This window comes from Macaca mulatta, chromosome 14 (genome assembly GCF_049350105.2).
Source record: "Macaca mulatta isolate MMU2019108-1 chromosome 14, T2T-MMU8v2.0, whole genome shotgun sequence".
NCBI classification, from domain to species: Eukaryota; Metazoa; Chordata; class Mammalia; order Primates; family Cercopithecidae; genus Macaca; species Macaca mulatta.
In genome coordinates this window covers 9797137-9814503 of record NC_133419.1, presented here as the reverse complement: position 1 = coordinate 9814503, position 17367 = coordinate 9797137, and the positions used below count along the sequence as shown (strand labels likewise).

Below are 17367 nucleotides of genomic sequence, written 5' to 3'. Positions count from 1 at the left end.
CGGTGGCCTTGAGTCCCTTTAGCCGCTAGCTCAGGACTCCTCCGGGGAACATCTTACAGCCACTCCCTTGCACATGCGCACCGTGCAGCGGCCCCATCTCTCTCCTCTTTTGCTGCCTGGCCAGGTTCCTCCATGCCCAAACCTAACTCTCCACACCACTCCTGCACCCCACAGAGAAGGCAAAGTCTCATCACAGACTCCCAAGGGGTACCAGCAGCAACCATCCCTCCCTGGTCTGTCGGCTCTCCTGCCTCTCTCTCTTCAAATTTGCAATACCTCCCGAAGCTCAACTGCCTCCCTTGCTTCTTATTTCACCGGCCCCTGTTGTCCTCCCAACGCAGAGCTTTGTTTGTGTCCACACGATCACCCTCACCTCCTGCAGCTGGCAATGAACTCCTGGGGCCACTGTGCTCTGGGTTCCGTCCCCCCTCACAATATCAAGGACTCTGCTCAGATATCCCTCCTGCCAACAACATCAAGGCTTCCCTTTCTAACATGTGATCCATCAGCACACAAGCGAGTTGTAATGACCCCCCTGCTTGAAAACAAAGCTTCAATAACACAATTGGGTGAGCTCCCACAGCAGAGATGGCCAACTGCCCACAGCACCCACGCTTCCCCATCCAGTGTTGAGATGTGGCCTGGAAGCAGCAGTCTAGCCAGGAACTGTGTCCCTCCCCACCTTCTGCCTTGTCACCAGTTCTCAGCAGTGGGGTGTGAACGGCATAACTGTGGGTCACTTCTGGGCTAAGATGGTTAAAATGCAGGTGAATGTGGGCCGGGCACAGTGGCTCACGCCTGTAATCCCAGCACGTTGGGAGGTTGATGGGGGCAGATCACCTGAGGTCAGGAGTTTGAGTCCAGCCTGGCCAAGCTCGTCTCTACTAAAAATACAAAAATTAGCCAGGCGTGGTGGTGCACACCTGTAATCTCAGCTACTCCAGAGGCTGAGGCAGGAAAATCGCTTGAACCTGGGAGGCGGAGGTAGCAGTGAGCCGAGATTGCTCACTGGTAACAGAGCGCAACTCCATCTCAAAAAAAATACAAATAAAAAAATTTTTTTAAATGCAGGTGGATGCTTTATCCTCTCTTCCCCTCTGTGGCTGGATGCACGTGAGCACCGCCAGCGTGGACGCCAAGCACAGACAGGGAGAGCCTGCATTTCCAGACACCTCTTGGAGAAGAGCTGCCCACAGTCAGCAACAGCCATTTGGGACTTTAAACTATCAATAAGTAAACTTCTATTGTGTTTGAGCTGTTATACATTTCGAGATTGGCCTGCTACAGCAGCCAGCGTTACTCTAATTAATGCAAACCACATCCCCATTTTCCTGCTTCTCCTTAGAGTGAAACTCCATAGGTGAGCTGCCTGTGTTCACCGACTTCACTTCCCTGCCTCCAGCACTCTCACGGTCCTGTGCCTCTCTGCATTTCACCTCACCCCTCAACAGTAAACCCTCCAGCCAGGGCCCTCAGAGAAGTCCATGCTGCCAAATCCGGGGGCTAATTCTAGACCTTATCCCACTCCACCTCTCAGCAGGCTGTGACTTGTTTGTTTGTTTGTTTTTGAGATGGAGTTTCACTCTTGTTGCCCAGGCTGGAGTGCAATGGTGTGACCTTGGCTCACTGCAACCTCTGCCTCCTAGATCCAAGCAATTCTCCTGCCTCAGCCTCCCGAGTAGCTGGGATTACAGGTATGCGCCACCATGCCTGACTAATTTTTTGTATTTTTAGTAGAGGTTTCACCATGTTGGCCAGGCAGGTCTCGAACTTCTGACCTCAGATGATTCACCTGCCTCGGCCTCCCAAAGTGCTGGGATTACAGGCGTGAGCCACTGCACCCACCCAAGGATATGACATTGCTGATTGACTCTGTCAGATAATTTTTACTCTGGCTTCTGGGACATCCTGCTGTCCTGGTTTCCAGGACTCACTGGTTTTGCCTTCACAGCTCTTTTGCTGGGTCATCTTCTTCCTGACCTCTCAAAATCAGAGACCGAAGGCTCCATCACAAATGTCATCTCTTTGCTATGAAAAGTTGCACCCTACGTGAGCTTATCCAGTCCTGTGACTTAAAATGCCTTTTATCCCCTAATTATTCCCAAGTCACTCCATGATGCCACCACCTGCATGGCTAATAGATGTGTCAATCTCATCACAAAAAAAGATTCATTTTTCCCTCACACTTGTTTCTCCCCGAGTGTTCTGCTTCTCCGTAAATGGCCCACCATCCACCCACCACCCACCTGATCATCAGTTTATCCTTTTTCTTCACCCTTGGCCCTATATTTAATCAAAGCAAAGCAATATGCCCCAAATCCAAGCATTTCTCTCCACCTGCCCTAATCCCCTAGCACTGACCCTCATTGCTCACATGATACACCCCAACAGCCTCCTGGGGGAACCCCTTCTTCTATATTTGTCCCGTTTTCAGTCTGTTCTCCAGGGGGATTTGTAAAAACATTAGTCAGATCATGCCACTCCTCTCCTCAAAACCCTATAAGGATCTGTATGTTTCGGCCCCATAACTGCTCTACTTTTCCCACTCACTTATCCCCAACCACACTGGCCTCCTTCCTACTTCTTGAGCATAAAATCACATGCCCATCCCAGGGTATTTGCATATACTCTTCCCTCTGCCTGCAATGTTCTTTCCCCAGTCAACTGTGTGTCTTGTCCCTCATCTACTTGAGTCTCTTTCAATGCCGCCTCCACAGAGAAGTCTTCCCCGACTGCCCCACCCAAAGTGGCAACATGATCCTTACTCTCTGCCTCTTATGCTTTCTTGCTCTCTCCATGGCATGATCACTACTTGTAACTACATTATATTCATTTATTTCTTGATGTGTTTCCCCTCTCTTACTGGCATGTCTTTCTACATATCAGTGAGAACAGGGAATTATCTTGTTTGTTCACTGCTGCATCCCTGTGCCTAGAGCAGTAGCTGGTGCATTATCAACACTCAGCTCAACAAATGCATATTGATATTAACAAGAAAGACACTCTTTTTTTTTTGTCAGATACAGTCTCGCTCTGTCGCCCAGGCTGGAGTGCAGTGGTGTGATCTTGGCTCCACTGCAACCTCCACCTCATGGATACGAGCAATTCTCCTGCCTCAGCAACCCTGGTAGCTGGGATTACAGGTGTGTGCCACCACGCCTGGCTAATTTTTGTATTTTTACTAGAGGCAGGGTTTCCCCATGTTGGCCAGGCTGGTCTCAAACTCCTGACCTCAAGTGATCCACCCACCTCGGCCTCCCAAAGTGCTGAGATTACAGGCATGAGCCACCATGCCTGGCCCAAGAGAAACACTCTTAATATCCACTAAGAGATCAAGGAAATTATTCCACCCATGAAACAAGAAGTGGAAACTAGGAAACAAGAAGGGGCAGTTATAGGAAGAACCAAACAGGGATTCTGAAATGATGGAAATTACACATTCTGAAATTAAAATGCTGGTGATTTTGGGCTGGGTGTGGTAGCTCATGCCTATAATCCCAGTATTTTGGGAGGCCGAGGCGGGTGGATCACTTGAGGCCAGGAGTTCGAGACCAGCTTGGCCAACATGGTGAAACCCTATCTCTATTAAAAATACAAAAATTAGTTGGGCATGGTGGCGCATGCCTGTAGACCCAGCTACTCAGGAGGCTGAGGCATGAGAATTGCTTGAGCCTGGGAGGTGGAGATTGCAGTGGGCCGAGATGGCGCCACTGCACTCCAGCCTGGGGAACAGAGCAAGACTCTGACGCAATTAAAAAAAAAAAAAAGTAGAGAAAGCTGAATGAGAAGCACTTTTTTGGGAGAGCTCAGCTTTGGCCACACTAAGTGTGAAATATTTATTAAGCACCTAAGATTAGGCAGTTGGATCAAAATCTAGCATTCCAAGAAGAGGTACAGGCTAAAGATGTGAATGGACCAGATGATAGAGAAGATAGAGAAGACCAAGGAGTGAGCTCAGTGGCCTCCAATGTTAACAGTGTGGGGAGAAGACGAAAACCCAACCAAGAAGACTGAGAACTGGTGAGTCCTGGAGGCCCAGGGAAGAAAGTATCCTCAGGTGGAGATCAGAGACAGATGGCTCGAGTAAGATAAGGACTGAAAATGTCATTGCATCTAGTAGCATGGAGGTCATTGGTGACAGCAGAGTGATGGGGCAAAGCCTTGATGGGAATGAATCCAAAAAAACAAAACAATGGGAAGAGAGAAAGTGGAAATGAGTGTCAATAATACTTTCATAGAATTTTGTTGTAAATAGAAGCAAAGGCGGGGCGATAGCTTAAGAAGAAAGAGGGGCTCAAATGGAGGGGGACTTTTTGGAAGACTACAGAAAAAATGGCATATTTGTACATTGCTGGAAATTATCCAGTAATGAGGGAAAGACAAGTGCCAAAGAGAGATGTGAATAGGCAAAGGGGCTCTAGGCACACAGTGAGGGGCTGGCATGGATGAGAGAGAGACCAAACTGGGTGGAGGGAAGGCAGAATGTGGGGGCACCAAGGCAGGTGAGCTGGTGAGCGAATTAGATTGTTGGCTTCTGATGGCTTCTATTGTTTCAGTGAAATAAGAAGAAAGATCATCTATTGAGAGAGAGAATGAAGAGAAGGTGGTAGTTTTGAAGAGGGAAAGTGGTATCAAATAACCCCTGGTTTGTGTGTTCAAATATAAGGATAACAGAAATAAAACATAACTGACAGACCAAGACAGAAGTATAGAACAAGAAAACTTAATTTATTCAGTAGAAATTAGGAACAAGGAAACCAAGATTTAAAGGGAAAATGTGGTAAATGAAGTCCAAACATGTCAATAATTACAATAAATATGAACAGGTTAAAACTGCTAATTAAAAGGCAAAGGTTTTTCTTTTGGATTTTACAAAAGGAAATGTAAAGCTTATTTGGCAGGTCAGGCTGATGAAGCTAAACATATCAGTTACAAAAACAAAGCCTGGACATATTTACACCAAACTGTAAACAATAGTGTAACTCACTAGTTGATGAGTATATGAGTGATCTTTATTTTCATTACACTTTTCAATATGTCCTGAATTTTTAAGGAAGTGTGTAAATTATTTCATAATTAGAAAAAAAAGGAAGTTTTTAAAAAAAATCGTCCATGCACTTCAGCAAGTCTTCATGGAGCCTTTATTTGTTGTCCAAATCAGTTCCAAAGAGGCTCTAAAGAAGGGTCCCAGACTACCAGGAGCTCGCTGGAAATAAGACCAACCAGACCATAATAGAAGAATGCAGGACATGGCTGGGTGCCATGGCTCATGCCACTTTGGGAGGCCAAAGTGGGCAGATCACCTGAGGTCAGGAGTTTGAGAAGAATGCAGGACAATGTAAAGATGGGATTCCACTGACAACTCTGAGCCCTGGGTGTAGGCAGGAATAAGCAAAGAGAGCCCACTGGGGGAGGCAGTATTTGGACTGTGCCCATTCCACACAGTATGTGGCCTAAGGGTGAGCCTGGAGACAGCATTCCAGGCTGGAGGTCCAACATAAGCAAGGGTGGGAACTGAGCAAGCATGTACAGGGCGCGTGGTAGAAGCAGTGGATGAGTCAAGGTGCAGAGTCCAGGGAGGCAAAGAAATTGGCTTGGTAAGCCACGTGGTGGGGCAGTGGGAAGAGTGGGTGAAGCAAAAAGAAGCAGATGAGAGGGGCATTTATGCCTCAAATGGAGAGTTTTGTGCCCAAAGCACATAACAGCAAACACCTGGGTTGCCATCACTGCTGCACTGCACATATACGCATGCACACACATACACACATGCACTTGTGCAAACACATGTGCACATATACACAGGTATGTGCACACAGCCACATACATATACACTTCTTTTTTTTTTTTTTTTTTTTTGAGATAGAGTCTTGCTTTGTTGCCCAGGCTAGAGTGCAATGGTGCAATCTCAGCTTGCTGCAAACTCCACCTCCTGGGTTCAAGAGATTCTCCTGCCTCAGCCTTCCAAGTAGCTGGAATTATAGCTGTACACCACCACCGTGCTCAGCTAACTTTTGTATTTTTAGTAGAGATGGGTTTTTGCCATGTTGGCCAAGCTGGTCTTGAACTCCTGATCTCAAGTGATCTGCCCACCTAGGCCTCCCAAAGTGCTGGGATTACAGGCATGAGCTACCACACCCAGCCACACACACACACTTTTTAACTGCTTTGTGTTTTCTGGCCCTTTCGCCTAGAGAATTAGCTATCAAGACCAAGGGGGTTCTCTTGGCTTCGGTCCAGACTTTCCTGAACCCCACACCCTGCACCGGCACACACTGCTGCCCGCCCCCCTGCCCTGGTAAGGCACCACTAGCTATTGTTGCCTGGGAGCCCCTTGACTTTTAAGCAGGATTTGACCCAAGGGTTTGCAGTGCGGGGTGGGTCCAGGGACAGGAGTTGAGGCAGAAAGACAAGGGCAAGGACAGCTGTGGAGTTGGGGAGGTGGGAGAGAGACATCCTTAGGAGGCAAAACTAGCCAGGCTTGGCCTGTTGTGAGTTTGGGAGGCAGAGAGCAGGAGGCATGAACCAAGACGCTGGGTTCCAGGCCAGGGACCGTGACATGGGAGGCCATAGCTGAGGTGGGGCTCTGCAGGAGGCGTAGATTTGGGGAGGGGACAGAGATCTCAGGGAGGCATTGGGCACACTGAACTTGGGGAGTCTGTGGGGTGTCTGTTGATGCTGGGAAGCTCCACCGAGGGCTCAGGACAGGGTAACAGCAAAGGGGGAACAGGACGCCAACCATAGCAGGTGAGTGGAGGCAGGAGCCACGGGTGGAGCCATGGGCAAGGCCAGGCCGCACAGCCTGGGAGGCGCAGGGGCTGGGCAGCTGCCAGTGACCCAAGCCCACACAGAGACCTGCACAGCTGCCCCAGCCCCAAGTTAGGGGGATCTGCGGGCCCGCCTTCTTTTGGCTCAGCCACTCTGGGAGGTAGGCACGCAGGGGCACCGAAGGGGGCAGGCAGCCCTGGCATCCCACAGCCGCCAGGAGGAGAACTTAGGCCTTCCCAAGACCTGGCAAAGAGCGGGCTGGCCCTGGCCCCCGAGCGAAGGAGGCTGCATCTCCCTCACATCTGCGCCTCCCTCAACGCGGGTTAAACTTTGACCAAGGAAATGATTGCTAAACTCGATTCCGTAAGTGTCACCAGTCACACTTTAATTCCAGTCTAGAATTAAAGTCTTCAGTCTCCACATTTCCTACTTTCCAAATTCAGCTTTTCCGGGAGGTCTGGAGCAGCTGCCTCTCTGGGGAGATGCTGGAGGTCTCGGAATCACCTCACGCAGCCTCAGGGTCCGGTTGGAGCCACTCCAAGTGACACCAGCAGGCAGATGACCAGACAGCCTGAGCCCCCAGCCCCGAGTCTGTGAAGCCAGCAGCCACTGACATGCTCCCAGCCGCCGGGCTGGAGAAGCCACTGTGGGCACCACCGTGGAGGAAACAGGCCCGTGGCCCTGGCCCCTTTGCCTTGGGCCAGCCCTTGTGAAGTGGGCCCTCTTCTGGGCCCCTTGAGTAGGTTCCATGGCATTTTCTGAACTCCTGGACCTCGTGGGTGGCCTGGGCAGGTTCCAGGTTCTCCAGACAGTGGCTCTGATGGTCTCCATCATGTGGCTGAGTACCCAGAGCATGCTGGAGAACTTCTCAGCCGCTGTGCCCAGCCACCGCTGCTGGGTACCCCTCCTGGACAACAGCACGGCTCAGGCCGGCGTCCCAGGGGGCCTGACTCCCAAGGCCCTCCTGGCTGTCTCCATCCCACCGGGCCCCAACCAGGGGCCCCACCAATGCCGCCGCTTCCGCCAGCCACAGTGGCAGATCTTGGACCCCAATGCCACGGCCACCAGCTGGAGCGAGGCCGACACAGAGCCGTGTGTGGACGGCTGGGTCTATGACCGCAGCATCTTCACCTCCACCATCGTGGCCAAGGTAGGGCCTCCCCCAGAGCCACTCGAGTCCTGCCACCTTGGAGGTCAGAGTCATGGATCACGGTGGCTCAGACTCAAAGGTCCAGTCCTGGGAGGGACCAACCTCCTCAGGCCCTGCTCACTCTCGAGCCTCTCAGCTCCTCGTCAGCCACACACAGGGGATTGGGCGGCAGGGATCAGTCTACAGATGGAGCCAGCCCAGGCTCTTGGAGGTGCAGGGGGCACCTGGGCGGGCGCCTCTAAATGCTGGCACCTGGACACTCACTGGCCTCACCCAGACTCGGCCCTGCTGACCCATCAGCTGTGACTCCAGGCAACGTAGCCACAGGGGGACTCAGTGACCATTCACTGGATTCCCCAAGACCAAAGCACACAGGGTAAGGGACCACCCCAGGCTGCCTCCCAGATGGGGCGCCAGGCAAGGCCAGGCAAGCAGACAGGGGCGGCTCGTCCCAACAAGCGGGAAGAACCTCTTTACAAAGAACAGGAGGGACGCAGCCTCCGGGAGAGCGGCCAGGGTGTCAGTTTGGGTGGCTGCTTCCAACTGGACAGACAGGAGACGGGGCAGATGTGGCTAGAAACCCATTGGGCAATAGGGAGCCAGGGAGGAGTTTAGGCAAAGGGTGGCAGGATATACTCCTCAGAAGACCAAACTGTGCCTGTGGGTGCCCTCACTGTTCCACAGGGTCTTGCTCTAAAGCCCTAGAGGTCACCAGGCCACCCACCCCACCCAGCTCCCTGGGGGCCCTCCCATACAGTTCCTCTGCCCCTCCGCACGGGCTCTCCCAGCCTCCTGAGCTCATTCTTCTCCTCTCCCCTTAGTGGAACCTGGTGTGTGACTCTCATGCCCTGAAGCCCATGGCCCAGTCCATCTACCTGGCTGGGATTCTGGTGGGAGCTGCTGCGTGCGGCCCTGCCTCAGACAGGTGAGTACCCCCAGTCCAGGAAGGTCCCAGTTCCCCTCACGACCCCGCTCTCCTAGGCCCCTGGCCGACTGGCCCCAAACCAGCCTCAACAAACCAAGTCTAGACGCCCTCCTTGTTGGAGGTGGGTCTCGGACCAGCCACCCTGCAGCTGTGCCATGTAGGGAGGTCTGGAACCTTCTCTGAGCCTCAAGTTCACTGACTTTATTCTGGGGGTTGTAGAGGATTGCTACTCCCCAGCAAACATTCACTGCTAAAACTGGCTTGGCCACACGCCTGCCTTCAGCTGTGACCTGAGTGCTCCTGGTGACCGGAGCCCATTCCCTTTGGCTCCAGCCTCGGGACTCTCTTTGTGCTCCAGAGTCTTCCATGGGTGGAGAATGCAGGTTTCACCCAGGTGCCGCTTCAGTGTCCGCCTCAGCTCAGCGGCCAAGCAGAGGGTGGGCTCTCTGTGGTCCAGATCCCCGTGGCCAGTGCCATGGCCAGTCACAGACCCTGCCTCTTCCTGGTTTGTGCCGCAGGTTCGGGCGCAGGCTGGTGCTAACCTGGAGCTACCTTCAGATGGCTGTAATGGGCACGGCAGCTGCCTTCGCCCCCACCTTCCCCGTGTACTGCCTGTTCCGCTTCCTGTTGGCCTTTGCCGTAGCAGGTGTCATGATGAACACGGGCACTCTCTGTAGGTCTCTGACCTGGTGCCGTGCAGGGGGGCTCCATGCAGGCTCCAGGGCTGAACCACTCGGTCTCCTTGCAGTGATGGAGTGGACGGCGGCGCAGGCCCGACCTTTGGTGATGACCCTGAACTCTCTGGGCTTCAGCTTCGGCCATGGTCTGACGGCCGCAGTGGCCTACGGTGTGCGGGACTGGACACTGCTGCAGCTGGTGGTCTCGGTCCCCTTCTTCCTCTGCTTTTTGTACTCATGGTGGGTGCTGTGCTCCACTTCCCTCCTCAGAGGAGATCCTGCCCACTCTCCACCCGGGGGAATGGGAGACTCTCCTATCCCTGGGGGCTGGGGAGTGCTAGAGGCCAGGGGTGCACGGGCTGGAGGAAAGCCAGGAGCCTGGCAGAGTGGACCACCCACAAGCCCAAGACACCCACTTCAACCAGGGCTTGGGTCCCCAGGGTGCCTCCCCTGCTCCTCCCAAGTGCTCCTTCTCCTACTCATTCTTCTCCTTTCCTCCCTCCTTCTCCTCATCTCTTGGCCTGTTCCCCTCTCCTGTCTCTGCCTGCCTTGGCATCTGTGCTGCCAGGCCCATCTTCTGAGCCCCTCTGTGCCAGGCATGGCAGCACTGAACTAGGCTAGGGTTGCGGGTGGAAAGATACAACACATGCCCGCACATACAGCACACAGCTGCAGTCTGCCTCATGGGTTGACAGAATCAATGCATGTGTCTGTCTGCTAGAGAACAGGGACCAGGACCCACTCATCAGAGGGGACTCCACAGTCCCCAAAGAGAGCCGGCATGTGTAGGAAGTTAGGAAATGTCAGCACTGCCCTTAAACAAATCAGGCTTGGCCCTTGCCAAGCACCTGGCACATAGTAGGTGCTAAATAAATATTTGTTGAATGGATGAATTGTTAGGTAAGTAGAAATAGATAGGTAGGTAGGTATGTAGGTAGGCAGGTAGGTAGAGACAGATCAATAAATGGGATGATGGATGTGTGGATTAGACGAGTGGATGGGTGAGTTGGTGTATAGATGGATTGGATTGTATAGATGAATTGAATCAATGGTTGAATGAATGGATAGAAGGATGGATGGATGGATGGTTGGAATAGAAGGATGGATGGATGGTTGGAATGGATGAATGGATGGATGCATGGATGGATGGATGGATGGATGGATGGATGGATGGAAGGAATGGATGGATGGATGGATGGATAGTTGGGATGGATGGATGGATGGATGGATGGAATGGGTGGGTGGATGGATGGATGGTTGGATGGATGGATGGATGGAATGGATGGATGGATGGATAGTTGGAATGGATGGATGGATGGATGGAATGGAATGGGTGGGTGGATGGATGGATGGTTGAATGGATGGTTGAATGGATGGATGGATGGATGGATGGATGGATGGATGGATGGTTGAATGGATGGATGGATGGATGGATGGATGGATGGATGGATGGATGGAATGGATGGATGGATGGTTGAATGGATGGATAGGTGGATGAATTGGATGAACTGGATGGATGAATGGATAGATGGATGGACGGAGGCCATTTGAGGGCAGGGCTGAGCCTGGATCATTCATACACGGGCCCTGCACTTAGTAGTTGTTTGGCCATTGGGACCACCGCAGAAAGGAGCACAGCAGAGGGCCCAGTGGTGAACAGATGCCCACACCCACACTAGGAAGAAGGTTGACTCCACAAATCTCTCCCACCCAACAGTTTGGAGTGGAGTAACAATTTGCAGCCACTCCTCAGAGCAGGAGACAATTACATCTCATACAGTGGCTCCACAAGGAGGCAATTGTGTCCAACAGCCTTCTGGGATGGCAGCTTGACTCCCAACACCAAGAGGGCAGACAGTGGAAGGCAAAGGTCAGCAATACAAATTCCAAGGCACCCCTCCTGGTTCTCATGCTGATGCAGGGCCACAGAGCTGCACCCCCCTTTCCTTGGTAGATATGCTCCCACAGGGCTGAAGAAGTGCCCATTAATTCATTCATTCAACAAATAACTACTGAGCACCTACCAGATGCCAGGCACTGGCTGACACCAGCTATGAGCAGACACGGGGTCTCTGCCCATGTGGAACTCACAGGGAATCCCAAACATCATGGCCTCACAAACTGCGCCTAAGGCTTGACGACAAGCTGGGGTGTGGACATCTGAAAATGGGACCCCGCTTTCTCCCTCCCAGTCACTTCCAACACATTCCAGTCAGCTTTCTCCCTCTTCTCCACCCAAACTGCCCTTCCCAGGGTCACCCACAATGATCCGGCCACCATCACTTGTGGCCCCTGCTGTGTGGCGGGCACGGTCTGCACTCTCTCCCTCAGGCAGCCTCACCCCTGCCTGCAGCCCCAGCTCCCTCCAAATGCTGCAGACTCCAAATCTCCACTCGGTCCCGCCTCCCCCACTGACCTCCAGCTTCGCGCCTCCAACTGCCTGTGTGATGGTTCCATTATAGGTGTCTCATCTCCACAAACATCCCCTTAGACCTCTCCTCCTCAAGGCTTCCCCAGAGTGGGGAGCAGCCCCTGAACTCACCAGATGCTGAGTCACAGTGACCATGATGCCTCTCTCTCCCTCACCACCCCCCCACCAAGTCCACGGGGTCACCAGGCTTCATCAGCTCTACCTCTAATATGCACCTGGAATCTCTACTTCTCTCCTCTGTTCTGCAAATACCTAAGGAGCTCAGGGCCCCAGTGGGTGTAGGCAGGTGGCCCCCACCCGGCTGCTCATAGGGGACAACATGTCTGGCTGAAGGACCTGCAGGAGCCAAGGCCTAGAGGCAGGCCTTGTGTAGAGTGGTGGGGCGCTTGTGTAGAGTGGTAGCATGGCAGGCGCTCAGCAGGTGGGGCAGGATGGGGTGGCGTAAGCTCAGTTTGACGCTGAGAGTAGTGGGAGCCAGGTCGGTGTAAGGGGCTGAGTCCTGCCACAGGGAGGGGAGGGGCTGGGCTCATGAGGCTGAGGTAGCAGAGACTCAGGTGCAAGGGGTGCTGTGTGGGAATCGGCTGACTGGGTGCGGCCAGAGGGCACTGGTGCTCTTGGGGACCCTGCTCCCAGCCTGAGTCCCAGGGTGGCTGTTAAACTGTTTGCAGGAGGAAGATATAGCCATGGGGTGGACAGGAAGGCCGTGTGGTATGGGAGGTGCCGGGACAGGGGTGGACCCCAGCGGCCTTGGAGATAGCCAAGGTCCTGGCAGCGGCCAGGACCCGGTGGTCCTGTAGCCCTAGGGGCCCTGACTGCAACCAGGCCAGGTTTCTAGTGAGGTAGGGGAAAGGCTGTGGGGTCCAGAGGGAGGCAGGAAGGGTTCAACGGAGTCGTCCCTCCCTCCATCCCAGCAGCCAGCCCCAGGATGAGAACTGCATATCCCCAACCGCAACCCCTAGGAGGGAGAAAGGAAGCAGGAGTTCTGCTGGGGAAGGAGGGTGCCCAAGAGGGCATGGCTGCCCTTCAGGGTCCTCAGCCACCCTGAGCCTTGGGCCTGGAGCAGTGGGTACAGGGGAGCAGTCTAAGGCTGGCGCAGGCCAGGCCCTGGGGGCCACAGACAATGACCCCTCCCATGCCCCTCCACTTAAGGTGGCTGGCAGAGTCGGCACGATGGCTCCTCACCACGGGCAGGCTGGACCGGGGCCTGCGCGAGCTGTGGAGGGTGGCTGCCATCAACAGAAAGGGGGCGGTGCGGGACACCCTGACCCCTGAGGTAAGGCTGATCCTCCTCAAACCTGGACCCTCAGACCCTCTCCCTGGCCCTGCATAGGGCACCCTGGGAGACCCACCAAGGACCTCAGCTCCCTGAGAAGAAGGTCTCAGAGAGGAGGAGGCACCTGGAGCCCCCAGTGCCAACAGCACCCACCCCATCTCCATAGGTCTTGCTTTCAGCCATGAGGGAGGAACTGAGCATGGACCAGGCTCCCGCCAGCCTGGGCACACTGCTCCGCACGCCCGGACTGCGCTTCCGGACCTGTATCTCCATGTTGTGCTGGTAGACGCCCTTCCCCCAACCCCACCTCCACAGAGGAACCTGGAATCGGGGCTCTCGCTGGCACATGGCCCCGGCCTCTGCTGGCTCTGCTTGGTCCCGCTGGCCTGCAGCACAGACACCTTCCCCTCTGTCGGTCACTCCTGACAGGAGACAACCCAGGCCGGGTGGGCTCACTGAGGGGCTTTAATAAGGGGCAAGGCAGATAGAAGAGATGCGGTAGGCCGGATCCCTAACAAAGCTCCTGGGGGGGCTGGGAGCCAGGCAGGACGATGGGGTCATCCAGGCAACAGCATGGGCAGCAAGCGCCCCTGCCTGGTGTGGAGGGGCTGGGGAGGGCAGAGCGGGCTTATCAGAGCCCAGGACCCACAGCCATCCAGCAAAGACCAAGACCGCCAAGGCCAAGGAGGGAAGGCCTGTTTAGTGGCAGCTGGAGCCACGGAAGGAACATAGTCACTCCCAGACAAAGCCCCTACGCAGAGAGGGAGGCAGAAATCCCCCGCTTCTCCCCTCCTCCAGCCTTTCACCAGCGCCTCCCATCAGCCAAACCCAAAGGAAAGCCATGTCGGCAAATGGACCTGGGAAACAGTCTAGAGACTGGCCCCAGCCCACAGAGCTGCAGCTGAAGGGCCAGAACGCTGACCTAAGAGCAGCGCGCCCCCACCCTGACCGCCCCCGCCCATTGTTCCCATCCTGCCCACCGCCCCTCCACCCCCACCCCCACCCTGACTCCCCTGACCCCCACCCCAGGTTCGCCTTTGGCTTCACCTTCTTCGGCCTGGCCCTGGACCTGCAGGCCCTGGGCAGCAACATCTTCCTGCTCCAGATGTTCATTGGTGTCGTGGACATCCCGGCCAAGATGGGCGCCCTGCTGCTGCTGAGCCGACTGGGCCGCCGCCCCACGCAGGCCGCATCCCTGTTACTGGCAGGGCTCTGCATTCTGGCCAACACGCTGGTGCCCCACGGTGAGGGGGCAAAGCTGGACACCAGAGGCTTCCCTACCTCGGGGGTGTCGGGTTGGGAACAGAGACCTCGGCCCCTCCTTGGAGGTGCTGGACTAGAGCAGGTACCCTGTCAGGAAGGAGGCTGCTGGAGCTGTCTAGGGACAGACGGCAGTGTCTGCGCTGAGCCAACGAGAACGGTGAAGGAGTGGCAGGGGTGGCACCAGGGAAAAGTGTGGAGTTAAAATGAGAACTGAGCGATGGGTTGCAGGGGGAGGGAAACAGGGGTCAAGAGGACTCCAGGGCTGGCTCCGGATGTCTGAGTGGGGAGCAGATTGCAGGTGTGGCCATGAGGCCACTCAGGACAGGACCCCCAGATGGAGATGACTCCCAAGCATTTGCAAAGAGGCCTGCAGCTCAAGGATAAGCCCCCTGGGCTGAAGGGAGCCCCCATCTGATCTTGGGCCCCCCACCAAGCTCACTAATCCCATCTCTACCCACAGAAATGGGGGCTGTGCGCTCAGCCCTGGCCGTGCTGGGGCTGGGCGGGGTGGGGGCCGCCTTCACCTGCATCACCATCTACAGCAGCGAGCTCTTCCCCACCGTGCTCAGGTGAGGCTGGGCCTGGGCTCCAGGAGAGGGGAGCCCTGGGCTGAGCTGCGGAGCAACCCCAGGCAGGATTGGCTTCTCCCAGACCTAGATGTTCATGTCATGCATCTCCCTCTTGCATGATCCTGGGGCTGCTCAGGTGCGTCCCAAGCCCAGCCTGACCCCCTGGGCCTCCCTGGGCCAAGTGGGCCTGGCCCGGGTATGGGATCAAGGATGTGGGCAGGCAGACCAGGCGCTGACAGGCGCATCTGCATTGGCAGGATGACCGCAGTGGGCTTGGGCCAGATGGCGGCCCGTGGAGGAGCCATCCTGGGGCCCCTGGTCCGGCTGCTGGGTGTCCATGGCCCCTGGCTGCCCTTGCTGGTATACGGGACGGTGCCGGTGCTGAGTGGCCTGGCCGCACTGCTTCTGCCCGAGACCCAGAGCCTGCCGCTGCCCGACACCATCCAAGATGTGCAGAACCAGTGAGTGGACCCAGCCTTGGGACCAGCCCTCCCTCCCACCAGAGAACCCCAGCACAGGGCAGCCTGCTCACCCATCCCCATCACTGAACGGAGGGACAAGCAGAGGCCCAGACAGATAGGATTGGCCCAGGGTCACACAGTACATCTCTGGGAGAGTGGCAACCCAGGGCTCGGTCTCCAGCTGGCAGTGCTTTGACCCACGGCTTTGTCCTCTGCCCTTCACTACACCGTTCGAGGCACAAATGGCCAAGCTCCCCCAGGTCCACCCTGAGAGAGGCCAAAGGGAGAAGAGTGGATAGTCCTTTGTGAGAGGGAGATCCAGCTCTTGTTGGGGGACCTCACAGGCCCCAGATTCTACCTTTAAAGCCCTGATGACTGACAGGGCAGTCACTGCACATGCACTCCCCACCCATCACATGCTTGGGAGCTCAGTTCTGGGCCCCCGAGAGCAGGGTGGTGGCATTCCCTGGAGTCCTTGGGATGGATACAGGTCAAAGGTCAGGGGCCACTCTGCACCCCCAAGACACACCCCCGTGTGTTTCCTGAACAGGGCAGTAAAGAAGGCGACACACGGCACACTGGGGAACTCTGTCCTGAAATCCACACAATTTTAGCCTCCTGGGAAGCCTGTGATGGGACAGTCGGAGGAAGAGCCTTCTTCTGTCCTCTGGAGAAGGCAGGAGGAAAGCAAAGTCCATTTCCAGAGGCCCAGAGGCTGTCCTCTGAGGTCCCCACTCTCCCCCAGGGCTGCCCCTCCAGCTGAGCCCTGCCCCTCTCACAGTCCAAAGGGCCCCCTTCAATACTGAAGGGGCAAAGAACAGTTTGATTTGCAGAAGGCGGCCCAGTGCACCACCACCCTGCCCTGCCCTCATGGCTTCAGAGAGCAGAGGGGTCAGCCCAGGGGAACGAGCTGGCCTTGCCAACCCTCTGCTTGCCTCCTCACTGCCACTTGTTCGCCCACACCCGTCCACCTGCCCAGAGCTCAGAGCTAACCACCATCCAAGGTCAAGGCCTCTCCTGGCTCCGCACAAGCAGTAGAGTCTCAGCTCCACAGCTTTACCCAGAAGCCCTTGTTAGCCTGACCCCTGGCCCCTCTCCATGTCCCTCCAGACCTCAGCCACCTGCCCGCCACATCCTCTGCCTGCAGTCCCCTTCCCACCCTTATCCCTGACAGACTCCACTTAACCCCCAAACCCAAACCCCCTTCCAGGGCTCCAGGGCCAGCCTGAGATGCCCGTGAAACTTCTACCCACAGTTACAGCCACAAGCCTGCCTTCTCCCACCCTGCCAGCCTATGAGTTCCCAGAGGGTTGGGGTGGTCCCATGACCCCATGTCCCAGCTCCCACACAGCGCTGGGCCAGTGGGGCATTGGTGCGAGGGATTGAATAAAGGAAAAAATGAATGGCTGCCCCTCACTGACTCCAGTGATGACCCCCCAGGGTTCTCCCAGGTTGGGGGAAGGAGGAAAGTTCTGGGGCCTCCTTGCTGGGATGGGCCTTTTCCAGGCCAGCTTTCCTGCCCCAGCTGCCAGGCCAGAGTGGCTGCTATTTCCAGCCCCTATTGTGGGCCCGGTGCTGTGCTGGACCCCTCAAAGCATCATCTCACTTCACTTTTCCTGAACCCTGTAGGGCAAACGTTGCCCCATTTTACAGATGAAAAAACCTTGAGGCTTGAAGAACCCGATTGCCCATGACACTCAGTTAGGTGGGGGCAGTATCAGGATTCAAACCCGTCAGTAGGCCTCCAGAGCCCCACTCTGGTCACAAACACCCGCAGTCTCTCCCAACCCAGCCTCACCATCTGGGTGTCCAGTAACTCTCCTGGAGGCAGCGGCAAGGCCAGGGGCCCACAG

The 17367-nt window shown here is 55.5% G+C and overlaps 1 protein-coding gene across 13 annotated transcripts; it reads left to right on the top strand.

The window, feature by feature from the left end:
- Positions 1-6917: 6917 nt before the first annotated feature.
- On the top strand, positions 6918-16921 carry SLC22A12 (solute carrier family 22 member 12). 13 transcript variants are annotated; one of them, XM_015113724.3, is made up of 10 exons: positions 6918-7915; positions 8737-8840; positions 9359-9486; positions 9589-9757; positions 13098-13221; positions 13388-13503; positions 14251-14465; positions 14945-15053; positions 15311-15514; positions 16065-16921. In XM_015113724.3, exons 1-10 carry the CDS (start codon positions 7514-7516, stop codon positions 16126-16128), a joined length of 1635 nt encoding a protein of 544 aa, XP_014969210.3. In that variant the 5' UTR covers positions 6918-7513; the 3' UTR covers positions 16129-16921.
- The last annotated feature ends 446 nt before the right edge of the window (positions 16922-17367 follow it).